The sequence below is a fragment of the Taudactylus pleione genome, unplaced genomic scaffold (genome assembly GCF_031769625.1).
Source record: "Taudactylus pleione unplaced genomic scaffold, aTauple2 ptg000176l, whole genome shotgun sequence".
NCBI classification, from domain to species: Eukaryota; Metazoa; Chordata; class Amphibia; order Anura; family Myobatrachidae; genus Taudactylus; species Taudactylus pleione.
The window spans coordinates 999,166-1,022,912 of record NW_028284578.1 but is presented as its reverse complement, the minus strand read 5'-3'; the positions used below and the strand labels follow the sequence as shown (position 1 = coordinate 1,022,912).

The following is a 23,747-nucleotide window of genomic DNA, read 5'->3' as shown; positions in this document are numbered from 1 at the left end:
TTGGGCCTTCACTCTGGCATAACTCTTGTTTCCCGGTGAACCTGAAAAAGTTCAGTCCAGCAGGGTCAGGGCAGTGGCTTCCTTTTTAGCAACACTGTTCGTTGGGTGGCAATGACAGGTATGTCACACATTCGGACATAGTCCGAGGGTCTCCTCCCGACCATCTCGGCAGCGTTCATATCAAGTCCTCAGCCGTCACAAAGTGCATCCCGGGGACTAGTCTCTTCCCCAAGAGAGGTTTCATCTCCTGGTGAGCAGGGGGGCCCCCCTGAGGTGACCCTCCTGGCCTTCTGAGTTTATCACACTATGGTGTTACAGTCCAACTCTGGGGATTCTGAAGCAACCTTCAGTGACTCTTTGTCGGTGAAGTGGTCCTTCCAATTTGAGTACCTGTGTTCTCCGATCTCCCTTCTTCCTCGTGGGAAGTGTTTCAATCGAGACGGAGATGCTTTCTTGCTGGTGGCTCCTGATTGCCCCAGATGTCAGGGGTACTTGGATTTTCGGAGTCTCTCCATCGATACTCCATTCCTGCTGCTTCACTGCCCGGACCTGTTATCTCAGGGTCCTTGGTTTTGCCTTGGACCTGGGTCGCTTGTCTTTGACTGCGTCCCCTACAGTGGTCTTACGGCTTCCCTGGCTTTGTAATTGTTGGAATGATTAGAGCACATGGATCAGCTTTTGCTGGGACCTACCACAAACTGTGGCAGCCATAATTTTTATGGTATTGTACCTGTCGATACAATCCTCCGGTGTCCAGGATTTCCTGATATTCTGGCATTCCTTCCGGCTGGCTTGGGTTGCACCCTCGGCCTGGCCTTCCTGTCAGTGCAGATCTCTACACTGTCAGTATGATTAAGATATGGAATTGCTCCGCTCTGGTATCCAGTTCATCCTTTGGAGTGTTTTCTGGATTATTCCTCCATTTGTCCTCCCTAGGGACTCCTTGGGAGTTAGTAGCGGTTCTTCGTTCCCTCCGGGGACGGTCTATGGAACCGCTGGTTGTGATAGCCATTACATGGTCTATTGCTTAGGCTCTCTCTTTCTCTCAGGGTGTTTATATCACCCAGGTGAGTGTCGGAATTGGGAGCGTTCTCATGTGGATCCCTCTTCTGGAGGGCATCATGTCAGGGTGTGAGTTGCTCTCACCCTGTGTTTCTTCTTAGTGATTTTTAGGTTCCATATTATTCTGGAACTTATGGTACGGCCGTTCAGTCCCCAGTCCTCTCGGCTGGTGTGGCCTCATTGACTGTGGTCCGGCCTCTGTGGATTTATGTGATCCGTTCATGTTCCTTACGGGAATCGGACTCCTTATTGGTGGTCTGAGATTTCTGGTTTTAACAGGAAAGGATGGCTGGCCTATAGCCAGATGTTGGCTGGATGGCCTCGTATGTCTTCTTCAGGGGCCTCCCTTGGGTAGGCCTTTCTGTTGTTGATGCTTGTTTTTTCTCGGGCCATGTAACCATCGTGGGCGGCTCGCTGTGGCGCCTTGGCTGTGTTGCCTTACTAGGTGGCCACGTGGTCTTCTGTCCACACCTTTCTTAAGGTTCTAGGCATTGGTTTCCTTTGCCTCTCAGGATGCTTCCTTTTTGGCAACGGATTCTCCTCTCAGCAGAGGAGCGTCCCCACCCTTGGTTGAACTGCTTTGGGACATCCACAAGGTCAACCCTGTGGACCCCCTATGGACCCTGAAGTAGAAAACAAGAGATATGGTAAGAACTTACCTTTGTTATCTCTGTTTCTACGAAGTCCATAGGGTCCACAGGGCGCCCGCCCTGACGCACCTGGCTTCATATGGGCTGTGTGGCTGGTCACCGGCAAAACTACATAGCTAGCTTATGTTGATCAATTAGACGTGGAACATTTGTACATCTGTGTGCTACTGCCCCCTAGCACTGCCCCAAAACCACTCTCCCCCCTCAGTGGAGCGCTGCCGGGACTACCCCAACCTCCCTCCCAGGGGAGCAATGCTGGCACTGCCCCACTCCAAGGGAACGATGTAGTGTCACCCTGGCTCAGATTTTGCAAATCCACTTAAACGCATGGAAACGTGGACCTATTATTGTTTGATCTGAGCTTGGCCTAGCTGTCAAAGTAGAACAGTGGTCAACTGAAAGTAACTATCTGTATACGAATGATCAGGAAAGGTCTCCATAGCCTCCCACGTAATGGTACGGAGTCACCACAGTGAGCTTTATTCTATTCATTCACTGACCCCCTAATTCTCTTACCAATTCATCTGGCTTCCAGAGTGATCCCTACAGCATGTAAGCTAAACCTTCTTACAGCTTTGTCTGTACTGTATGTTAATACTCAGACTTGCCTTATTATGGCTTGTCCCCAATTGCAAAGCACTATGAATTATTCTGGCGCTATAGAAATAAAAATGTTGATAAATAATCTCTGGAGAGAAAACATGGCTTCTACAATGTACAATGACTCCTGACTGAGCAATATACTCAACATGTGGCCCTCCAGATGTTGTAGAACTACACATCCCAGCATGCCCTGTCACTGTTTTAGCATGCCGTAATAGCAAAACTGGCAAAGCATGCTGGAATCTGTAGTTCCACAGCAGCTGGAGGGCCTGGCCCTAGAGATTCCATTATTACTATATTTGGTTGAATTTGGGCAAACTTCCTCCATTACCATAGAGGTACCCACGTTACCAATGTAGCCCTAAACAATGGAAAATTGCCAAATGCAACCAAATTTGGGAAGACAGGTTTTCAGGCTTTTAAGGGGACAAAGTAATGAGGCTGAAGGTAAATCTGGCAGACAGGTAGGCACGGTGCAATGTGAGGTAATTTCCTGTACAGTACAATACAGAATAATTATTTTCCAGCTAGTTAGAGTCACAGCACTGAGCCTTCCCATTCCCCCTAATCTAAGGTGCCCAATATGGCTGCTGGAGAAGCTGCATGTTTATCTGGAATATGAATGAACACAAACTCACCTGTACAAGTGGTTTCCTCTCAGGAGTTGCACAGCCTCATAAACTTTGTTAATGGACAGGAGATGAGAAGCCGCTTTCACATATTGTTCCTGGAAACAAAGCTGTTTGGCAAAGGCTTCAACTGCCGAAACCCAGACCTTGTATCCAGCTATAGAGAAGAGGCCGGAAATCAAGCAAAGCATGGTTATTTCTGGGAGGACAACTATAACAATATAAGTACTTCAAAAGTTAGAATAAGGGTAAAAGCAGACCTGTAGTCTTATTACTATTTACGGAATATTACCGTTCTAGTGCTATGTCCTGATTATGTCCGTTGGCAAAAATATGCCAACGACCCATCCCCCCCCTGCTTGAAGACACCTGCGTTTTTAGAACCACTCCCATTACCTCCCCCAAACGCGCTGACTACTTGCCACACACTTTGCCAGTGATTTCTCTGTGTGTGCCTGAGGGCAAAGCTCTGAACCTGTGTACCAAGTGCTACAATATAGCAGCTGCAGCTTTTTGCATTTCAAGTTCTGCTGTAGTTCACATACAGACTCAGGAGCACACAGATATACAAGCGTCACATATCAAATTAATCAGCACAGACTTAAGCTGGGCAAACACTATACAATTATCTGTCAGATATCTGTCCAATCTGGCTGGTTGGTATGAAAACCTGGTAATGTATGGGAGCAAATGACAGTCGATCATACGGTTTTAAACACTGAAAAAAAGACAAAAAAATTTGTTCAAATTGGTTACATCTGTGTGTTTTAACCAATTTGTCTGAACAACTATTACTGGCTATTTTCCAGTGTTTGTGAGCAAATGGACGACTGTCATTTGCTCCCATACATTACCAGGTTTTCTACTTCAGGGTCCATAGGGGGTCCACAGGGTTGACCTTGGGGTATAGCTGGATCTGGATCCACGGGCACCACGCAGTTAAAGCTTTGCTGCTCCCAGGATGCACTTGGGTCCATCCTCCTCTATACCCCGCCCCGGCCACAGGCACCTCAGTTTTAGTTGGTGCCCGGCCGGAGTCGGGTCACCCTGTCGCAGTGGGGCTGCAGGAGCAGCCCCTAAGCTTTATTTTAAAAGAGAAATTTTTTATTTTTTTCTACTTTTTTTACACTGTTAGAGCGGCAGCATCAGACTGTCCTTTAGGACGTCCACGCTGCCGCTCCTTCTCCCCGCTGGCGCCGCGACGCCAGTACAGCTCTGGGGATCGCGGCGGGACCCCAGAGCCTGTACTAGCCGGGCTCTGGGGACTCCCTTGACTGCTGCCGGACGCGACGGGGATCAGGTAAGCCGCGGGTCGCCGCGTGCGGCGGGCCGCGGATACTTCAATGCAGTCAGAAGCCTCCGATCTCTGGGGACAGACCGGAGGCGCTAGCGGCGGCGGCGGGCTCCCCCTCAATTGAGGAATACCCCGCGTGTACGCTAGACCACCAGGGTATCAGGCTGGTAGCGGGACCGGCAACCCGGGGGTTAATTGCTAGCCAGGGGAGGCAGCCTTCCCTGTCTAGCGGCTCCTCCCCTCAGCTCAGCGCGCCTTTCAACTAGGAGTCTGGCGTCGCTGAGCTGCTCTTATCTCTCGGCCACTCCTCCTCTGAGGTCTCCGGCGGCCATCTTTACTGGCACATCGCAGACTCCCAGGCGGTATCAAGTGGACCGGTCCCCCTGTGTACCTCTCCCCTGCAAAAGGACAGTGTACACAGCGCTATAGCCCTCCCAGACACTGAATCTGGGCGGTTGATTGTAGCGGAAGGTGCAGTGAGTACTAACTTTTCTGCATTGTATGTGACTATTGCTAGTGCTGCCTGTCTGTGACTTATTCTCCTTACTGTCAGCTTATAACTATCCCTTTCCTTCTCCTACGGCCCGGCAGGTGTGTGGGGGAAGGGCGTTTTTCTGAGACCCTCACTTATATAAAACACGTATTTGTGGGGTCAGTCACATACTGTTGTGTGCTACACAGTACCATATCTGGGCTGTTGTGTCGCATACTGGTGAGTGCGCGGGTGTTAAAACCGTAATTCCTCTGGTGATACCTATTTCTTGTGATTTACGGTATCATGTCTGATGAGGAGACTGAGCGCTCTGTGGCTCCTGTGCTATTTTCCTGCAGACGTTGTGCTGCTGGAGTTGATGGGGAGGACTTATCTCAGGATGGTCTGTGCGGGCGGTGCCAGCTGGTACCGGGCCCCTCCAACCCCCCTGCATCACAGGACCCTCCTTGGGCGATGTTTTCACAGGTGCTGGCGTCTATTGCGGACCGGTTATCGGTCCCATCAGCGGTCCCTTCTAGGGCGTTACCGCAGCCCACCATCCCCCATTCCCCGAGGGTTCCACAAATGTTGCGGTCTTCCCCCGGGGCCCAGACTGTGGGTCCTTACTCGGGACTGCCTGTGTATGTGCAGTCTTCCCCAGGGACGCGTCAGTCTGTAGTGCCTTTGCAGAGTTTTGCTCCGACGGCTCCTCCGCCTTGGGTGGATGTTCTATCCAGCTCCGTACAGAGTCTGGCGGCTTCATCCTCGGCGTTTCAGTCCATGTTGCAAGGTGATGTGCCACCAAGGGTGTCTAAACGTCCGGTTGTGAGTTCACTAGCTGCGCAGTTGTCGGACTCGGAAGTGTCCTCAGATGATGGAGAAATCCATGAGGACTCTGACTCTGATGTCATGGGGCAGGAGGTGGAAGCTAAGTCCTCCATTAATGTTCCAGCCTTAGTTAGGGCGGTGCGGGCTATCCTACATGTTGAGGATGATGCGCCGGCTCCTAGGTCGAAGTTTCCTAATTTTAAAAAGGCCAAGATGACCTCAACTGTGTTCCCCCTGTCTGATCAATTATCGGATCATATGGCGGCGGCCTGGCAATTACCCAGTAAGAGGTTCCATCCACAGAAGAGGTTGGCGGCGAACTATCCTTTTCCTGAAGCTCATTGCAGGAAATGGGAAACTCCGCCGGCGGTGGATTCCCACGTTACCCGCTTGATCAAAAGCGCAACGCTGCCATTGCCGTCTATCTCCTCTTTGAAGGATCCCACGGACAGGAAGGTGGAGACTTGTTTAAAGTCCATTTATTCTCTTTCCGGGGCGGTGGCTCGCCCGTCCATGGCTATCTCCTGGGTGGCTAAAGCCATTGAGGCATGGGCCAATGCCTTGGAGGATACCTTTCCTGATGAGGCTCCGGATATCCAGAGAGCGTTAGTGGGACAGATGCGGGATGCAGCTTCCTATATTGGGGAAGCGTCTTTGGATGCCAGCCTGCTCACTTCTAGGGTGTCGGCTGCAGCGGTGTCTGCTCGGCGCTCCCTGTGGCTGAGGTCCTGGAGGGCTGATGCAGATTCAAAAAAGGGTCTGGAGGCCTTGCCTTTTAATGGTGATTTACTATTTGGTCCGGATTTGGACAGAATAGTGGATACTTTGGCTAAGTCCAAGTCGGCTTTTCTCCCTTCGGCCTCTGCGCCGGCTAAAGTGAGGAGCTCTGCCTTTCGGTCCTTTCGGGTTCAGGGTAAGGCCAAGGGCCAGTCCTTCCCGAGACATTCGGCGACCAAGGCCGCACCCAAGCCCAAGAAGCAGGCATGGAGTGCTCGGCGCCCTTCTTCCAAGCAGGAGGATAAGCCTGCTGCCTGATGGGACGGGCCTCTCTCTGGGGGACCCCAGAGTGGGAGGCCGACTTCTCCAATTCGCCCAGTGTTGGCACAATACCACCACGGATGCCTGGGTTCGGGAAGTAGTCTCTCAGGGGTACGCCCTGTCTTTTCGGTTCAGGCCGCCCCACCAGTTTTTCTGTACGAGTCCTTCTCTGGACAAGACCAAAGCTGGTCAGATTCAGGTAGCTATAGAATCCTTGCTACAAGCAGGGGTCATTGTTCCCGTTCCGCAGTCTCAGCGCGGGACGGGGTACTATTCTACTCTGTTTCTGGTACAGAAACCCAATGGTTCTCATCGCCCTATCCTGAATTTGAAGTCTCTGAACAGATACCTCAGAGTTCCCAGGTTCAGGATGGAAACGTTACGTTCCATCATTCTGGCGATGGAACCCGGGGATTATATGGTCTCCCTCGATATCCAGGACGCCTATCTCCATGTGCCCATAGCACCGGCACATCAGCGGTATCTGAGGTTTGCTATCCTGAACCATCACTACCAATTTCGGGCGTTGCCTTTTGGCCTTTCCACGGCTCCGAGGGTGTTCACCAAGGTGATGGCGGTTATGGCTGCCCACCTTCGGGGTCAGGGTCTACGTCTGTTGCCGTACCTGGACGATCTTCTGCTGCTGGCGAGCTCCCCGGAGGTGCTTCTTCGACATCTCCACCTGACCATTGCTTGTCTTCAAGCACACGGGTGGTTGATAAACTGGAAGAAGTCCTCCCTGATTCCATCACAGCGGATGGCTCATTTGGGAGCCCTGCTGGATTCTCGTCAGCAGCGGATTTTCCTGACTCCAGAGAAGGTCTCCTCCCTGCAGCTGCGGATACACAGTTGCCTGAGCAGTTGCCGCCTGTCGGTCCATTCAGCTATGAGAGTTCTGGGGTCCATGGTGTCGACATTCGACATGGTGGAATTTGCCCAGTTCCATTCCCGGCCCCTGCAGGGGCTGATTCTATCGGAATGGAACGGGTTACCTCACCGGATCCGCTCTCAGATGCTGGTGTTGTCCGCGGAGGTTCGGCAGTCTTTGGCTTGGTGGCTTCAGACGGCGCATCTGGTCGAGGGGCGCCCCTTTTGGATCCCGGACTGGGTCCTGCTCACGACGGATGCCAGTCTTCGGGGTTGGGGGGCAGTGACCGGCTCATTATCGCTTCAGGGTCGTTGGTCCGCGGAAGAAGCACTTCTCCCCATCAACATCCTGGAACTGCGGGCTGTGTACAGGGCCCTGCAGTCGTCCGGCCCCGCTCTTCACGGAAGGGCGGTTCAGGTGCAGCCCGACAACGCCACCACGGTGGCGTACATCAACCACCAAGGGGGAACTCGCAGTCGGGCAGCAATGTCGGAGGTGTCTCGCATTCTTGCTTGGGCGGAGTGTCACGTTCCAGCGATCTCGGCAGTCTTCATTCCCGGAGTCCTCAATTGGGAGGCGGACTTCCTCAGCCGTCACGATGTGCATCCCGGGGAATGGTCGCTTCACCCAGAGGTGTTTCAGCTACTCGTGGACAGGTGGGGGCTGCCGGAGCTGGACTTGATGGCCTCCCGTCACAATCACAAGTTGCCCGTTTACGGGTCAAGGACAAGAGACGCAGGCGCCTGTCTGGTAGACGCTCTGTCGGTGAAATGGACGTTTCACCTGGCGTATCCGTTTCCTCCGATATCCTTACTTCCTCGGGTTCTGCGGAAATTCAAGCAGGACGGCGGCACGCTCGTGCTGGTGGCTCCGGCGTGGCCCAGACGTCCTTGGTACTCCGATCTGAGGTGCCTCTCCATCGACGCTCCGTACCTTCTTCCTCAGCGTCAGGACCTGTTGTCTCAGGGGCCCTGCCTTTACCCGGATCTGGGTCGGCTGTCTTTGACGGCGTGGCTCTTGAGACAGCCGTCTTGAGGTCTAGGGGTTTCTCCAGTTCAGTGATTGGTACCATGCTTAGGGCACGCAAGCCTGCTTCCGCGCGGATTTACCACAGGGTGTGGCGCACTTATTTTCAGTGGTGTGAATCCAGAAACTATGATCCGCAGGTGTTCCGGGTTTCCAGAATCTTGGAATTTCTTCAATCGGGTTTGGACCTCGGCTTACGCCTGGCCTCTCTGAAGGTTCATGTGTCTGCTTTGTCCGTGTGGTTTCAGCGACGGATTGCTACACTGCCAGATGTTTACACCTTTTTCCAAGGTGTTCTCAGGATCCAGCCTCCCTTCGTGCCTCCGGTGGCTCCGTGGGACTTGACGGTGGTACTGAGGGTCTTGCAGGGTCCTCCTTTTGAGCCGCTTGAGTCGGTGGAGCTCAAGTGGCTGACGTTTAAGACCATTTTTCTCCTGGCAATTGCTTCGATTATGTCTGTTCTAGTGCTATGTCCTGATTATGTCAGCTCTAGTGTTATGTCCTGATTAAGTCTGTTCTAGTGCTATGTCCTGATCATGTCAGTTCTAGTGCTATGTCAGTTCCTGTGTTATGTCATGATTATGTCAGTTCTAGTGCTATGTCCTGATTATGTCAGTTCTAGTGCTATGTTCTGATTATGTCAGCTCTAGTGCTATGTCCTGATTATGTCAGCTCTAGTGCTATGTCCTGATTATGTCGGCTCTAGTGCTATGTCCTGATTATGTCGGCTCTAGTGCTATGTCCTGATTATGTCAGTTCTAGTGCTATGTCCTGATTATGTCAGCTCTAGTGCTATGTCCTGATTATGTCAGTTCTAGTGCTATGTCAGCTCTAGTGTTATGTCCTGATTATGTCAGCTCTAGTGCTATGTCCTGATTATGTCAGCTCTAGTGTTATGACCTGATTATGTCAGCTCTACTGTTCTGTCCTGATTATGTCAGTTCTAGTGTTATGTCCTGATTATGTCTGTTCTAGTGCTATGTCCTGATTATATCTGTTCTAGTGCTATGTCCTGATTACCGTATATACTCGAGTATAAGCCGAGTTTTTCAGCACAAAAAATGTGCTGAAAAAGTCCCCCTCGGCTTATACTCGAGTCAAGTGTAGCGCTGACCGGACGGAGTTCGGTCAGCGCTACACACTGCCAAACACATAGCCGCCGGAGCCGGCAGCTATGTGTTTGCTGTAATCAGCAGCCGCTGAGAGTCACTCTCAGCGGCTGCTGCTGCTCCCACTGCGGGAGCCATCTTCCGGCTCCCGCAGTGGGTGATGGGAGACACGTCGTCATGACGACGTCTCTCCCATGCAAAGCGGCCGGAGGAGCGGACAGCGGCGGGACCAGGAGCGGACAGCGGCGGGACCATGAGCGGGAGTTTCAGGTAAGTGTTTATTTTTTTTTATTGTTATCACATCTCTCTCTACTTAGGGGGGGGGGGGGGGACTACAGGGGGCACTACCAGGGGGCGATGACTGCAGGGGGCACTACCAGGGGGCGATGACTACAGGGGGCACTACCAGGGGGCATTATCAGGGGGCGATTACTACAGGGGGCACTAAAAGGGGGGAATACCACTGGGGGAACTACCAGGGGGGGATTACTACAGGGGGCACTACCAGGGGGGGATTACTACAGGGGGCACTACCAGGGGGGATTACTACAGGGGGCACTAAAAGGGGGGATTACTACAGGGGGCACTAAAAGGCGGGATTACTACTGGGGGTACTACCAGGGGGGGATTACTACTGGGGGTACTACCAGGGGGGGGTTACTACTGGAGGCACTACCAGGGGGGGATTACCACTGGGGGCACTACCAGGGGGGGATTACTACTGGGGGCACAACCAGGGGGAATTACTACTGGGGGCACTACCAGCTGTTGCCATTTCCCACACTAGGCTTATACTCGAGTCAGTAAGTTTTCCCAGTTTTTTTGGGTAAAAGTAGGTACCTCGGCTTATATTCGGGTCGACTTATACTCGAGTATATACGGTATGTCAGTTCTAGTGCTATGTCAGCTCTAGTGTTATGTCCTGATTATGTCAGTTCTAGTGCTATGTCAGCTCTAGTGTTATGTCGTGATTATGTCAGTTCTAGTGCTATGTCATGATTATGTCCATTTTAATACTATGACCTTATCATGTTCCCTCCTCCTTTTGCAGGAAATGGAGCGAAAGCAGGGAAGTTAGTGGCAATGTTATTTGACAGCACTTCCAGGAGTTAAACATAACTCCTGATCTATGTCTCCGTATTGCAAAAAAAAAAAAAAGCCAACATGCTGCTGACAAGTAGGCGGAGCAATACTAATACCAATACTAATAGTAAATGTGTTCTCTTGTGCATTATACATACTAATGACCTTTTTTGACAAAGCACCAATTCCCTAGAAGATTGATATAAAACGATCCCAGAGAAGGCACATAATCATTTGTAGTGTGAGCAGTGGCGTAACTAGGGTATTTGGAGCCCAGGGCAAATTTGAAAAGGGAGCCCCCCCATGTGCGCCCGCCGAAGGCGCGCGTGGCAAAAAATGGGCGTGGTCACTTAAAAATGGGGCGTGTCAACATGACACACCCCTTTATTTTCAAACTGAACATTCCTATCCATATGCACCTTAACCCCAGTAGTACCCCTTATACAGTACCCCCAGTATGCAGTTGTGGTCCCTCTCATGCAGGCCCATAGTACTGCCCCTTATACAGTATCCCCAGTAGTGGTCCCTCTTATACAGCCCCCAATTAGTTCCCCTTACTCAGTACCCCCAGTAGTGGCCCCCCCAAATGCAGTGCCCCACGTAGTGTTCCCCCTTATGCAGTGCCCCCAGTCGCAGTCCCCACAATGCAGTGCGCCCAGTAGCGGTATCCCCTTATGCAGTGCCCTTTTATATAGTGCCCCCAGCAGTAGTCCCCCCCATGCAGTTTTCCCAGTAGTGGTCCCCTTATGCAGGCACCCTGTAGTGATCCCCCCTATCTAGTGCCCCCTGTAGTGGTCCCCGCAGTGCCCCTAGCAGTAAGCCCCTTATATAGTGCCCCCAGCAGTAGTGTCCCCCCCCTCCCATGCAGTGCCCCCAGTAGTGGTCCCCCTGATGCAGGCTCCCAGTAGTGACCCCCCCCCTATCCAGTGGTCCCTGTAGTGGCCCTTCCTATTATTGCCCCCAGTAGTGGTCCCCCGAGTGCAGTGCCTCTAGTAATACTAGGCCCCTTTTAGAATGCCCCCAGTTGTAGTCCCCCCCCCAAGTAGTAGTCCCCAGTAGAGTAGCCCCCCCCCAGTATAGGTCCTCCCAATGGCACCCCCAGTAGAGGTCCCCCCCAGTAGTAGCCAACCCCTCCCCCGTTGAGCAGATAGGTTTAAAAATAAATAAATATATATAAAAATATACTTAACTGATTCCACGCTGCTCCTGCTCCTGTCCGCGATGCCGCTCCCGCCCTCCAGTCTGCCCGGGCTGGCGCGCTCAGCATTATGGGACTGACGTCATGACGTCAGTCCCATTACCCACTGCAGGAGCCGGACAGAAGTCCGGCTCCTGCAGTGGGTGCTGCAGCAGTCAATGAGAGTCTATCTGACTCTCATTGGCTGCTATTTAACACACGCATCGTCGCCAGCGCTGGAGGCGATGCGTGTGTTATGCACAGCCTGATCCCGCCTCCTGGCGCTATTGGGCAAGCGCTCAGGGGGAGGGAACGGGCTCAGGCGTGCAGCACAGGACCGGCGCTGGAAGCCTAGTGCCGGTCCTGTGCAAATGTGTAACGCTGACCGCACTCATTGCGGTCGGCGCTACACTGGCTATCTAGGGCGGGCCGGCCGGTGCCGTGGCCCGCCGGTCCAACGGTGCCCAGGGCACGAACCCCCCTCGCCCTGCCCTAGTTACGCCACTGAGTGTGAGAATCTCACCAGAATTTACATTCCTCTTACCTACCCATAGGAGATAGCGCCACCAGCTGGTCTGTAAGCTCTCCCCTCTCTGCGGCCAACTGCAGCGTCCCCTTCAGATCGCCTTTCCACAGCATAATCTGATGCTGGAGCTCGGGGTGCCCGTTCTCCAGGTGTGCTTTTCCTGAGGAAAGAAATTAAAGTAAAGATTTCTGGACTTTTCTATAAAAAAAAAAAAAGAAAACGATATGATATAATAGAGACGTACAGGACACGTCAGCTGATGATGTCACACTACCAGCGGCACAGCACATGTCAGCAGATGATATTGCAATACCAGAAGCGTAGCAGTAAGAGTTGCATTAGACTGAGGTCCTTATTCCCTCTTCCAGTACACTCTGGCTTGCAGACTATTGCCTGGTATTTCTCCCTCACATGCACATACGTATTATACAGCATTTCCGATATTCACCACCATGAACATCTCTCATATTTGCCACATAAGACAGAGGGATCTATTCCAATGATAGCTGGAAATGACAGATAATAAGCATGCATCATTGCACACTTGGCGAGGTGTTTCGGGAAGAACGGCATATGTTACTAGGGATTGCTATGGAGGCTTGCAATGGACTGAAGGGGTGCATTCTCATGAATATTGGTTTATTGACACAATACAGGAAAGAAGTGAGCACGCCCTCTAGCGATTGTATCACATCATCTGCCCTCTCTCTTGTTCACATTGCCCTAAGAACTGAAATAATTTTCTGGTCAAAGGTATTCGCATGCACATTTTTACTGCACAGTTGGCTGTCGGGAAACTATTTCAACACACCCTCTTCCTCCATGAGCCGATGCAGTGTAGTCCGATCACTGTAGAGACCCAAATGTGCAGAGTCCTCAATCAGGACAAGCGAATCTGCTGATAATTCTGGAAAGACAAAACAATGAAGAGATACAGGGTAGTAAACCATAGCTGAGGGAACATTCATCCATGCAGAAACTTATGTCCAAGTTGACACAAGGCCTCATTAGCAATGTGCTCTCACAGCGCAATGCACAATGCCTTTGTTCTGCACTGATGGATGAACACAACCTACTCTCTGATGCCTGGTTTTATCTGCAGGAGCGTACTGGGCCAGAGAGTGACATCACAACAAAATCCACCCTCCTACCACTTTATCCAGCCTTCTTCCCTAAAATCCGGTTTAGATTCCTTTATGCTTAAATTAATCATGAGATGACATTGGGATTATTATTACTGCATGTGAAACTTGTGAGTGTACCTTGAAAAGGACTTCCACAAAGTGCAACATGGATGTACAGAAGCAGGGCCGGCCCTAGGCATAGGCATTATAGGCAAATGCCTAGGGGCAACTGGAATGCCTAGGGGCATCCCAAGCCCAGGGCCAGATGTAGATTTTTTCTCTTTGAGCTGGCTCGGTGCGGCCAGTCAGGAGGCAGCAGCAGGAGGACACTTCTCACACAGGCAGGAAGTGTTTACTTTCACTTTCACTGTTACAGCTGCCGCAGAGTGCAGAGGAGGACGGAAGGGGATCTAGCTGTGCACAGGAGAAGCCTGGCATCACCCGCGGAGCTGCTGCTAGACCCTGCCCCACCACACAGCATAAAGGTAGGAGCTGGATGAGGGGAAGCAGACACATATGGGGAGTAGGGGCTGATGACACTGCTATGGGAGGGGGAGACAAAGACTTATGGGGAGTAGGGGCTCAGGGAGCTGATAATAGTTACTGCTATGGGGGAATGGGAGACAGATACATATGGGGAGTGGGGGCTGATGACACTGCTATTGGAGAGGGGAGATAAAGACATATGGGGGGTAGGTGGGTGTGGGGGTATGCCTGTGCTGTGAGTGATGGGTGCTGACTGCTGGGTGAGGAGTGCTGTGCTGGCTGAGGGATGATGAGTGCTGTGCTGTAATCTGTGCTGGGTGACGGGTGCTGGGAGAAGGGTGCTGTACTGGGTGAGGGGTGATGGGTGCTGTGCTGTAATCTGTGCTGGGCGAGAGGTGCTGTACTATAATCTGTGCTGAGGGGTGCTGTACTGTAATCTGTGCTGTGAGGGGTGCTGTACTGTAATCTGTGCATTGGTGACGGGTGCTGGGAGAGGGGTACTGTACTGCGTGAGGGGTGATGGGTGCTGTGCTGTAATCTGTGCTGGGCAAGAGGTGCTGTACTATAATCTGTGCTGTGAGGGTTGCTGTACTGGGAGAGAGGTACTGTACTGGGTGAGGCGTGATGGGTGCTGTAATCTGTGCTGTCGGGGGTACTGTGCTGGGTGACAGGTGCTGTGATGGGTGAGGAGTGCTGTGCAATGAGGGAAGAGGAGTGCTGTGAGGGGAGAATTTGCCCTGTAGAATGCCTTCTGAGGTGGGAGTATTATGAACTTTCACTTAAAACCTGTCCGTTTTCTCTTTAGTTACAGCAGTGTGCTGAGATGGGTGCTGTGAGGGGAGAACCTGGGATTTTCTGCTGGGGGCACCAGACAAAATCTTGCCTAGGGCACCAAATTGGTTAGGGCCGGCTCTGTACAGAAGAGATTAAGCGTACATGAGGAAACCAGCTCTGCCTAAACATGTGCCTTCTCCATTCCTACATCTCATTTCAATAATCTTGCACCACAAATTGATATTTGCTTTTTGCACTTCTCTGCAAAGCTAGACACCCCCTGTTACACTGTGCTTTGCAGAGAAAATCCTCACTGTGCCCAACTCTTCACTTCTAACTTATGCCACTCTGCAGGATTCCCTCAAGCTAAACAAATGTATGCCTTTGCGGGAACTCAACTCTGAAATGAAAAATAAGCAACCAATAAGTAAAGAACAAGCCCAAACCAATCATAAAAAGCCCAATAAAAAAAAGCCCAATTTATGGGGGTGTCTTTGTCCTCACTCTCTACCTGCATAACTTCCTTTATTCCCCCCTTCACTAAGCTAAATATTTTAGTGTGCACAGCCTTATTATCTGCCTATATTGCTTTTCACCCTCTACACCAGCCTCCATATTTTTGCCTCCTCCTTCTTCTTTTCATACCTCATCCCCTTGCCAGTCTTCAGCTGGGTACACACTTGCCGATGTGTTTACCCAGTGATGCGTCACCCGACCACGCAATATATATTGGACGGTCGATACATACTGCACGATGCTCCATCTACTATGCCAGCGTCGGCATCTGCGTCGTTCCATCGGCCCTACATGCAGGCCAACAGAACGACCCCGATGGACGACCCGTGGGAGTGCACAGGGTCGTGCACAGTGGGCACACACTGGCCGATGTGGACGATATGTCGGCCCGATCAGTAGGATCGGGTGACATATCATCTAGTGCAGCAATTCTCAAACTGTGAGTCGTGACCCCAAAGTGGGTCGCGGCCATCTCAGCTTGGGGTCGCGACTCGCATGGAGTGAGGTTGATGACCCCTCTGAGGAGAGTGAAACCAGTTGAACTGTCTGTTATTTCAGACTCCTCGGATCACTGGCTGAGAGATCCGAGGAGTCATCAGGCAGCCCCGTCCCACCCCAGTGCTCAGCGTCTCCTGTCCTCCTGCCCAGCAGCAGAAACTGACACACAGGCAGCAAGCCTCAGCAGCAGACAGACCCAGAGGAGCCAGCTGCCACACTCTCTCTGCAGTCTGTGCAGATGTTGCTAAGTAAGTGCAGCCTGGGGGACCGCTGCTGCCAGGGTGGGAGGACACAGAATGTGTGTTGATTGCTGTGTAGGGAGAAGAAACTTCAGCAGGAGGAGGAATGAGGGGAGTGCTGAGCACAGACGGGAACAGGGGAGCACACAGTGTGGGAACTGGAAGAGGGGAACAGAAAAAAACAAATTTATTAAAAACCCATTGCCTCCCCCGTCATCCACTGCCTCCCCCTTGAAACGCACTGCACCCTCTGTCTTTCTCATCTACTACCTCCCCCTGTCACCCTCTGCCTCTCACTGCCACCCACTGATTGTCCGTGTTACCCACTGGTTCTCCCTGTTACCCACTGTGTCCTATGTCACCCTTAGCCTCCCACTACCTCCCCAGTCACCCACTGTTTTACCTGCCACTCTTTGCCACCCACTGCCGCCTCCTGTCACCCACTGCCATCCTCTGCTTCTCCCTGCCTCCCCGTCACCCACTGACACCCTCTGCCTCCCCGTCACCCACTGCTTCTCCGTATTACTCACTGCCTACTATGTCACCTATTGCCTCCCCAGTCACTCTCTGCCTTTCCATGCCATGATCTGCCTTCCCCCTATCACCCTCTTTCTCTCCCTGTCATCCAATCACCCCTGTCACCATCTGCCTCCCCATCACCCACTGCCATCCTTTGCTTCTCCCTGCCACCCACTGCCTCTCCGTCACCCAACATCCACTGCTTCTCCCTATTATCCACTGCCTCCTATGTCACCTATTGCCTCCCCAGTCACCCTCTGGCTTTTCATGCCACCCTCTGCCACCATCACCCATTGTTTCTCCCTGTCACCCACAGCTTCTCCCTGTTATCCACTGCCTCCTACGTCACCCTTTGCCTCCCCAGTCACCCACTGTCTCCCCAGTCACTCTCTGCCTCACCTTGCAGGGACAGGGGCTTCGAAAGGAGCTCGTCCCTACAAGGTCTAAATGAAATGATCGCATTAGCGCAGTGGCGTAAGTTCATACCAGATGCCTGGAGGCAAGTTATAATTTGGTGCCCCCCTAAAACAAAAGGGAAAATAAATGTGGTGCATATATATCTATCTATCTATCTATCACATATGCACAAAAACACTAATACAGAATAGCCTTAAGTGGGGTGACTATATTGTGGGCAATAGAAGAGGCGCCTCCATTGTCTCTCATAGTTCTGACCCTTTATTAGCGGACACCTCACTCCAGTTTTGTGTCTCCATAGTGCTACTGTGCATGAGCGGTCTGCTGACCACGCATGTGTGGCAGTCTTTCTGCAGTAACTTCCTGGGGTCCTGTAATAATTTTTATTGTTAGACGGGGTCCCAGAGCAAAAAGGTTTGAGAACCCCTGATCTAGTGTGTACCCACCTTTCCTTTACCCGACTCCCCATTCCTCTCACCCCTCTTCTTTACCTCCTTCATTCCTGTCACCTGTCTAATTCTATTATCCCTTCACTATAACAGCCTCAGTCATTTAAACTCGCCGCCATGTACCTGACTCATTTCCATCATCTAGTTTACCTCTCCCTCTTGCCTGCCCCCTCCAACTTCACCCTGTCCACTGCCCTCTATTACCCAGACACAACCTCCCCCCTCCCTCAGTCACTACTGGTGTAAAAAAAAAAAACCACACATACACTTACCTACAAGGGTGCCTCTGCACACAAAAAAACAAGCAACTCGGGAAAAAAAAAAAAAAAAAGCCCAATTCCGCTTGTTATAAGCTGACTTGGCAACTATGAACTCTACGTGCACTTGCACAAACTGAGGCACAGGAGAGTATTTAGCACTGTGCATCGCCTGTTTTGTGCTTCATCATTAACCTCCACTAATGTTTGCATTCCATCATGGAACACTGTTAAAGTGAGTTCTGGATCATAAGTGAGAGGTGCCCATTAACTGAAAACCTACATAAACACAACGAGATTGGGGCAAGTACAAAATGTGCTTTTTCCCTTTCTTAATATGCACAAATCTATATCCTTGTAGCTGCATTCTGTGCTTTTTACACCTGTCTTTATAACATCAGAGGTGTTTTTTATATTGCAATGCTGTGCGCTCTGCAGTGGATACCATTGTAACCAGAGAGTTGCTTTACTTTGTCTCTCAGAACAATGAAAATACACAACTTTGCCTGCTTATAAAAACAACAAGCACACAAGGACCATAGGAAAAAAAAAAAGTGTACTAGATAAAAGACACAGATAATGTTATCTAAAGGTGCAAAGCCCCATTGATTATACAGGGGCAGCTGGCTAAGCAGGACTAACAAGTCTCAACCATGTTTACTTTCAGTTGTCTATATAGGGGATGCCCTGACTAGGAAGCACTCTCCAGAAGGGACATTTATGAAGGACAATGATAATTGGATCAGAGAAGAACTCGCACCTGCTTTGGAGCACAGAGCCGCCGCCAGCTTCACACAGTCCCGATGCTGCTCTTCCTTAGAACGATGATCTTTGTTGGTGCTAATAGGAAGGAGAGACCGAGACTTTTTCTTCCGGCTGTGCGGGTCTGGAGGTGAAAGAATACAGGGGAAAATGCATCTGACTGTAATATGGACAGACTACTTGGACCCCACAGGGCTACTGAACACAGTACAATTCAATGACAGAAAGACAAGGGGAGACACGTATAAAGGCTGCACAAAGTAAGATGTGGAGTCATATTGAGATTTCCATAATCACCACTATGGGATTCTAAGTGAAGGTAACCCAATGTGCTGTAACTGACCTGCTTTCTCCTTGGGATTCTCCTTTCTAAGTGGCATTTTCTTAAAAGTTGGGCTAGGACGTTGCTTCTCCATGGCGGGCGATGGGGGCATATCTGGTACAGTAAGAGATTCTGCTGCAGCTAGTATTACACAAAGAGAATATTATATGTATTATATATGTAGAGCTTACAGAAAAAAAAAGAGCTGGTGTTTATAAGTTCAGTAATATTCTTTTCCCGGAATTATTGCAAATCAATTAGAACCTTGATCACTGTGAAATTGATACTGCACTGTGCATTGCAGCTTAGTACAGGACTTTTGTGATAGGGAGGTCAACAAATACCAAGAATAAATACCATATTTCAAGAGCAAAGCTTTATATGTAGGTGTGTTTTTCCTGACAACAGAACCCATTTGCAGTTGGCGATTCTAACTAGAACACAGCAAAAGCATGGCAGACACATATCACAAGCGAACAGTATAAATATGCGGACCCCTCTCCTATAGTCTCCCATATATATGCAAATCACAGTATGTATGGGCCTAATAAGACTCCAGATCCCAATGAACATCGGATTAGGATCTACCCAATATTAGTTTGGAAGGAAAGTAATGCTTGGTACACACTGGGCGACATATCGGCCTTTCAATTGATATATCCTGTGCGCATTGGCCAGGGTATACAGACGATAGGTCTGTGAACAATGTCGTTCACAGACATATCGTGTCGGCTGTACAGCACAGCCGATGGCAGATATATCTGCAGATATATTGGTGCATTGTGCTTTGTGTACAGGCATCAGCCGGCCACCCGTACACTTGCTGCAGAGGCCGCCGGTGATTGACAGCTGAACTGGGCGGGCACATGTAAATGCCTGCCCAGTTGTGACATCAATCATGACGCATCGGGATGATGATTGGTAAGTCCACAGTCGTCCTAGTGTGTACCCAGCTTTAGTGCGGTTGGACGAGGTCTGCATCTGACGAAGTATGTGATCATCATATGACCAAGACATTAAAGACCGATCTATGCCGGCTAGTCGACACTCAACTTCTAGTTATCTCTATGGTCAAATCAGACAGATTCAGCTGCAACCAGATCATCCTTAAGTCAGCTTATAAATCTAATATGAAGCAAGACACCAGTAACTGCTGTGCAATCACATATAGATTAACAGTCAGAATGTTTCATATTTAGCAGCATGTGTTTGAGTAATAGAGAACTAGTTGGTTGTTTCATATTGTAGATGTGTAGTGATTGGACACAATCCAATCAGGTCTCGCAGTCACTGCACTGTACACCTCCCTTCCTAGCAGGCTGAATGTGGGTTGGGTTCAATTCCCCAGTAGAGAGAACTTTTACCATTAGTGAGCTGTCAATTGTGATACTTTGGCAGGTTACTCCAGATAATAGTGGGGCCCAAGGAATAGACAAAAGTGGACAACCCACTTTAATGTGCCATATTTGTAATGAAGTACATAGTTATTATTTCCTCACTGTTACAATGAAACAAATGAGAAACACCGGTTCCTGGATCAGCTAATTGGCCATGACTAAATAATGCTTTGTATTGTTTTATTCATGAAAAATGCCCACAGCAACCTACTGGATTAAAAGATAAAATAACTGCTCATACAAAGTAATAATTATATTAGTCTCTAGATAATAAAAGAAGATGGATTGGGGAACTCTTATACAAGAGCTTTGTAAAAGTTTGCATTAGATGCTCGAAAAACAAAACTGCTCGATTAACAAGTGCAGGTCAGGAGTACCTGGGGTGTAGTTTAAATAATTCAGACATATGAATAAATGATGGGGTACACATCAGCTGTACTTTGACAGCTTACAAACTTTTTTTTTCCTCACATCACTAAATTATTTATACACTAGTAGTGTGTCATAAGACAGGTTGTCAGGAGGTACAACAGCAATCCTTGCCCTCGGTTACCCCATCGTTACGTAAGCCTGGAGTTGTGTCTGAAAGGACAGCTCTCCGTTTTCAATTAGTTTCTTAGTTTAGCTTTCTAGAACTTGTACACAAAACATAAGCAAAGTGTTAATCTGAACTAAAAGCTTTTATATTGTTACAGTTATTTATTAAAGGAGAAGGTCAAGTTAGTCTAAAGAGAGCGGACTGAACCATCAACAGTATGCGGATGAAAGATCGACAATGAATTGGTCGGGGTCAATAAGTCGACCGAGGCAAAAAGTCAACAAGGACAAAAGGATTAGGGTTAGGGACTAGGGGGAGGGTTAGGGTCCATGTCGACCTTAGTACTGTCGAACTTTTATAGAGATGGCCCATGTCCATTACCATGCTGTTCATGAAGAATGTCCCCATATGCTTACAATAAACGTTATTTAGAAATCTGAATATGAGTGAAGCCAGCCATGATAACTGCTTGATGTAGAAGAAAGTTTCATCACAAGGCAATAGAACACATTTTTCACTAATCAAAAGTGGGAGAATACTTTTGTACAAGGTACGATCCAGGGCCGGCTCCAGGTGTTGCCGCGCCCTGTGGCGTGTCCGAAAAGGAGGCGTGACAAAAATACCATATGTCACGCCCCCTAAGTGACACTAATTGGTGGCGTGTTGTACAGCACGCCTCCCACTTACCGTCAGGCTGGGGCAAGCCCAGCACTCCTTCAGTAGCTGGGCTGCCCCCAGCCCTCTCACTGCACTGAATGGACACCGCGCGCATGCGTGCGGCATCCATTCCTCTTCTCCGGGGCCGGCACCGCCACTGCGGTGGGTGTGCCCAACCTCCTGACCAACAGCGGGACACTTCGGCCCGCGGGTGGCACAGCAGGGCAATGCCTGAAAAACGGGACTGTCCCGCTGAAAATTGGGATGGTTGGGAGAGGTGCTCTGGTCAACATGCCTCGAGCCGGCCCTGGTATTCTAACGTCTGTTTTCTGAATAAAGTTGGCCATAGACTGCATGATAATGCAGCCGTCATGGAAGAGTGATGGGACAATGGCCCTGACTCAGAGCCGGACGCTCTGACCAGAGCGCTCGCTCTGAATCAGGACCCTCCTCCATTAAAATGGAGCGTCCTCCTGGACGCTCGTATAGCTGTGGGTCACCACCCACAGCATATACGAGCGCGCAAAAAGATGGTCGCGATGGTCTTGACCATTGCGACCATCGGACTTGCGAGGGAAACCCTGCGGTCGGGTTTCCCAGCCACAAGCCCTGGAGTGATTTTGGCTCTATCAGAGCCAAAATCACTCCCACTGACATCACTAGTGATGTCAGTGGGGCCGGCTTCAGACGGTAGGCGTTCCCATGGGAACGCCTCCGTCTGGCAGGCACGCCCACCAAAGGGGGCGTGCTGTCAATCAACATCGACAGCACGCCCCCTTTGGTGCGAGACCCCGAGCGATGGAAAGCCCGTCGCTCGCCGGGTCTCGCGCATGCGCATGGCGGAGCTCCCTCCGTCGTGCGCATGCGCAGTGGGGAACATCGACCCACTTGCGAGCGTACTGCCGCTCGCGAGTGGGTCTGAATGACCCCCAATAACTGAAGCTCCTCCATATACTACGAGATGTATGGCAGTGACGCCCATCCATAGCATTAAATTGGCTGAACGACAGCTGGTTGGATCAAACAGGTTTGAGAACCAAACCATCCATTCAGCAGATCACAGAAACGGCCAGGAAACGCCTATTTACACCTCCTGCGGCATCAGCATAATTTTGCATTATCAGGAATTAGTGTACAATTCTGAATCAGTCCCTTCATCTGTAAATTTCCTATCTGCAGGTCAAATTTGATTCCCTAATTCATGCTGATCCTGTCATTCTGCCCAAAAGAGGCGCAACAGTGTTCTCTAATGCAGCCGCACACACGGGTAACCAGGCTGCACTGATCCAAGCGCTCAGTGCTTCAGCAGAATCATGGTGAGCCATTAATGTGGTTGGCAGATGACCCCACACACAGGAAGAAGCACAGGCATGCCTGCACGAGACGCAATCTATGTTTTATTAACCATTTGATCTGCTGTTTTTTTCGGGTCGCACATACAACAACAGCAGCACAATGTTGTCACAGATATCTGTGTGTGTTCCAGTTAGTGTGTTAAGGGAAACACATGCCATACCTTCCTGCTGTGTCGCTTTGTCTGGTGTTATCTCGGGAGGGCCCTGGTCCTCTTCTAGATCAGATGCCTCATTTTGTGTCAGGAGAAGGGGGCTCTCTTGTTCTCTGCTCACTACATCACCTGCCACGTCCTGTTGGACGTTGTCAGTCTTCTTCTTTTTCTTTGTCTTGTTTTTAGGTTGCATTGAACGTTTCTTTTCAAATTCAAAAGCTTTCTTTCCTAGGGGGAAAAGAAATCAAAGGTTTGCTTTTATTTTCTGAAAAATACTCGTACATACAGAGTTTCAAATCAGAAAAGAGACGTCAAGGCGCGGACAAACCTTTGGGGGGCCGGCTGTGTTCCTGCTTCGATATGGACCAGTTGTGCAAACAGAAATCATCTGCCCCCGTCCACACTTGGTCCGGCTCCACCGGAGACCACTGGACACAGAGCAGTCGTCCTTTGTGACCCTGATAGTTACTAACTGGTTCTTCTTGGAGTACATTCCAAACCTGGAATGAGAAACATCAATACTTAATTCTGATTGGCTTAGGGATGCACTTCTGTTCCCTGCTACTGCTTAACTGCATCATACAGACAGGAGTGTTGTTGACACCACTCCCCATGTGAGCAATTGGGGAAATTCACAGGATTTGGACATGTGGAGTGGAGTTACACTTTCACGTAAGGTTATGGCAAGAACTTTGCGCCCACCTTCTATGCAGGGCACTGGAACAGATGATGGTGAAAAGGGAAAATGTAGTGAGCAACAGGTGGCTATTTTTCTTGCAGTGCCCTGTCTAGGGGTGAACCATAAACCTCCATCTGCGCCCTCTGTTTAAACGTTAAGAAAAATGTGCAGTTTTCTTTGCTCCGATTACTTAGGAAAGTGACTGTATTCAGCACTGGGTCTCCATACATCCCAGGCACCT

General features: G+C 50.2%; 1 protein-coding gene across 3 annotated transcripts in view; it reads right to left on the bottom strand.

Moving 5' to 3' along the window:
- GEMIN5 (gem nuclear organelle associated protein 5) overlaps positions 1 to 23,747 on the bottom strand; it is a 121,532-nt gene that overhangs the window by 30,149 nt on the left and 67,636 nt on the right. For all 3 annotated transcript variants that reach the window (XM_088475667.1, XM_088475664.1, XM_088475666.1), the window contains exons 16-22: positions 23,156 to 23,327; positions 22,837 to 23,055; positions 18,750 to 18,869; positions 18,405 to 18,530; positions 13,177 to 13,272; positions 12,388 to 12,525; positions 2,954 to 3,101 (exon numbers count right to left, since the gene is read on the bottom strand). In XM_088475667.1, the coding sequence (XP_088331793.1) occupies positions 2,954 to 3,101; positions 12,388 to 12,525; positions 13,177 to 13,272; positions 18,405 to 18,530; positions 18,750 to 18,869; positions 22,837 to 23,055; positions 23,156 to 23,327 (1,019 nt within the window). The remainder of the gene's footprint in view (positions 1 to 2,953; positions 3,102 to 12,387; positions 12,526 to 13,176; positions 13,273 to 18,404; positions 18,531 to 18,749; positions 18,870 to 22,836; positions 23,056 to 23,155; positions 23,328 to 23,747) is intronic.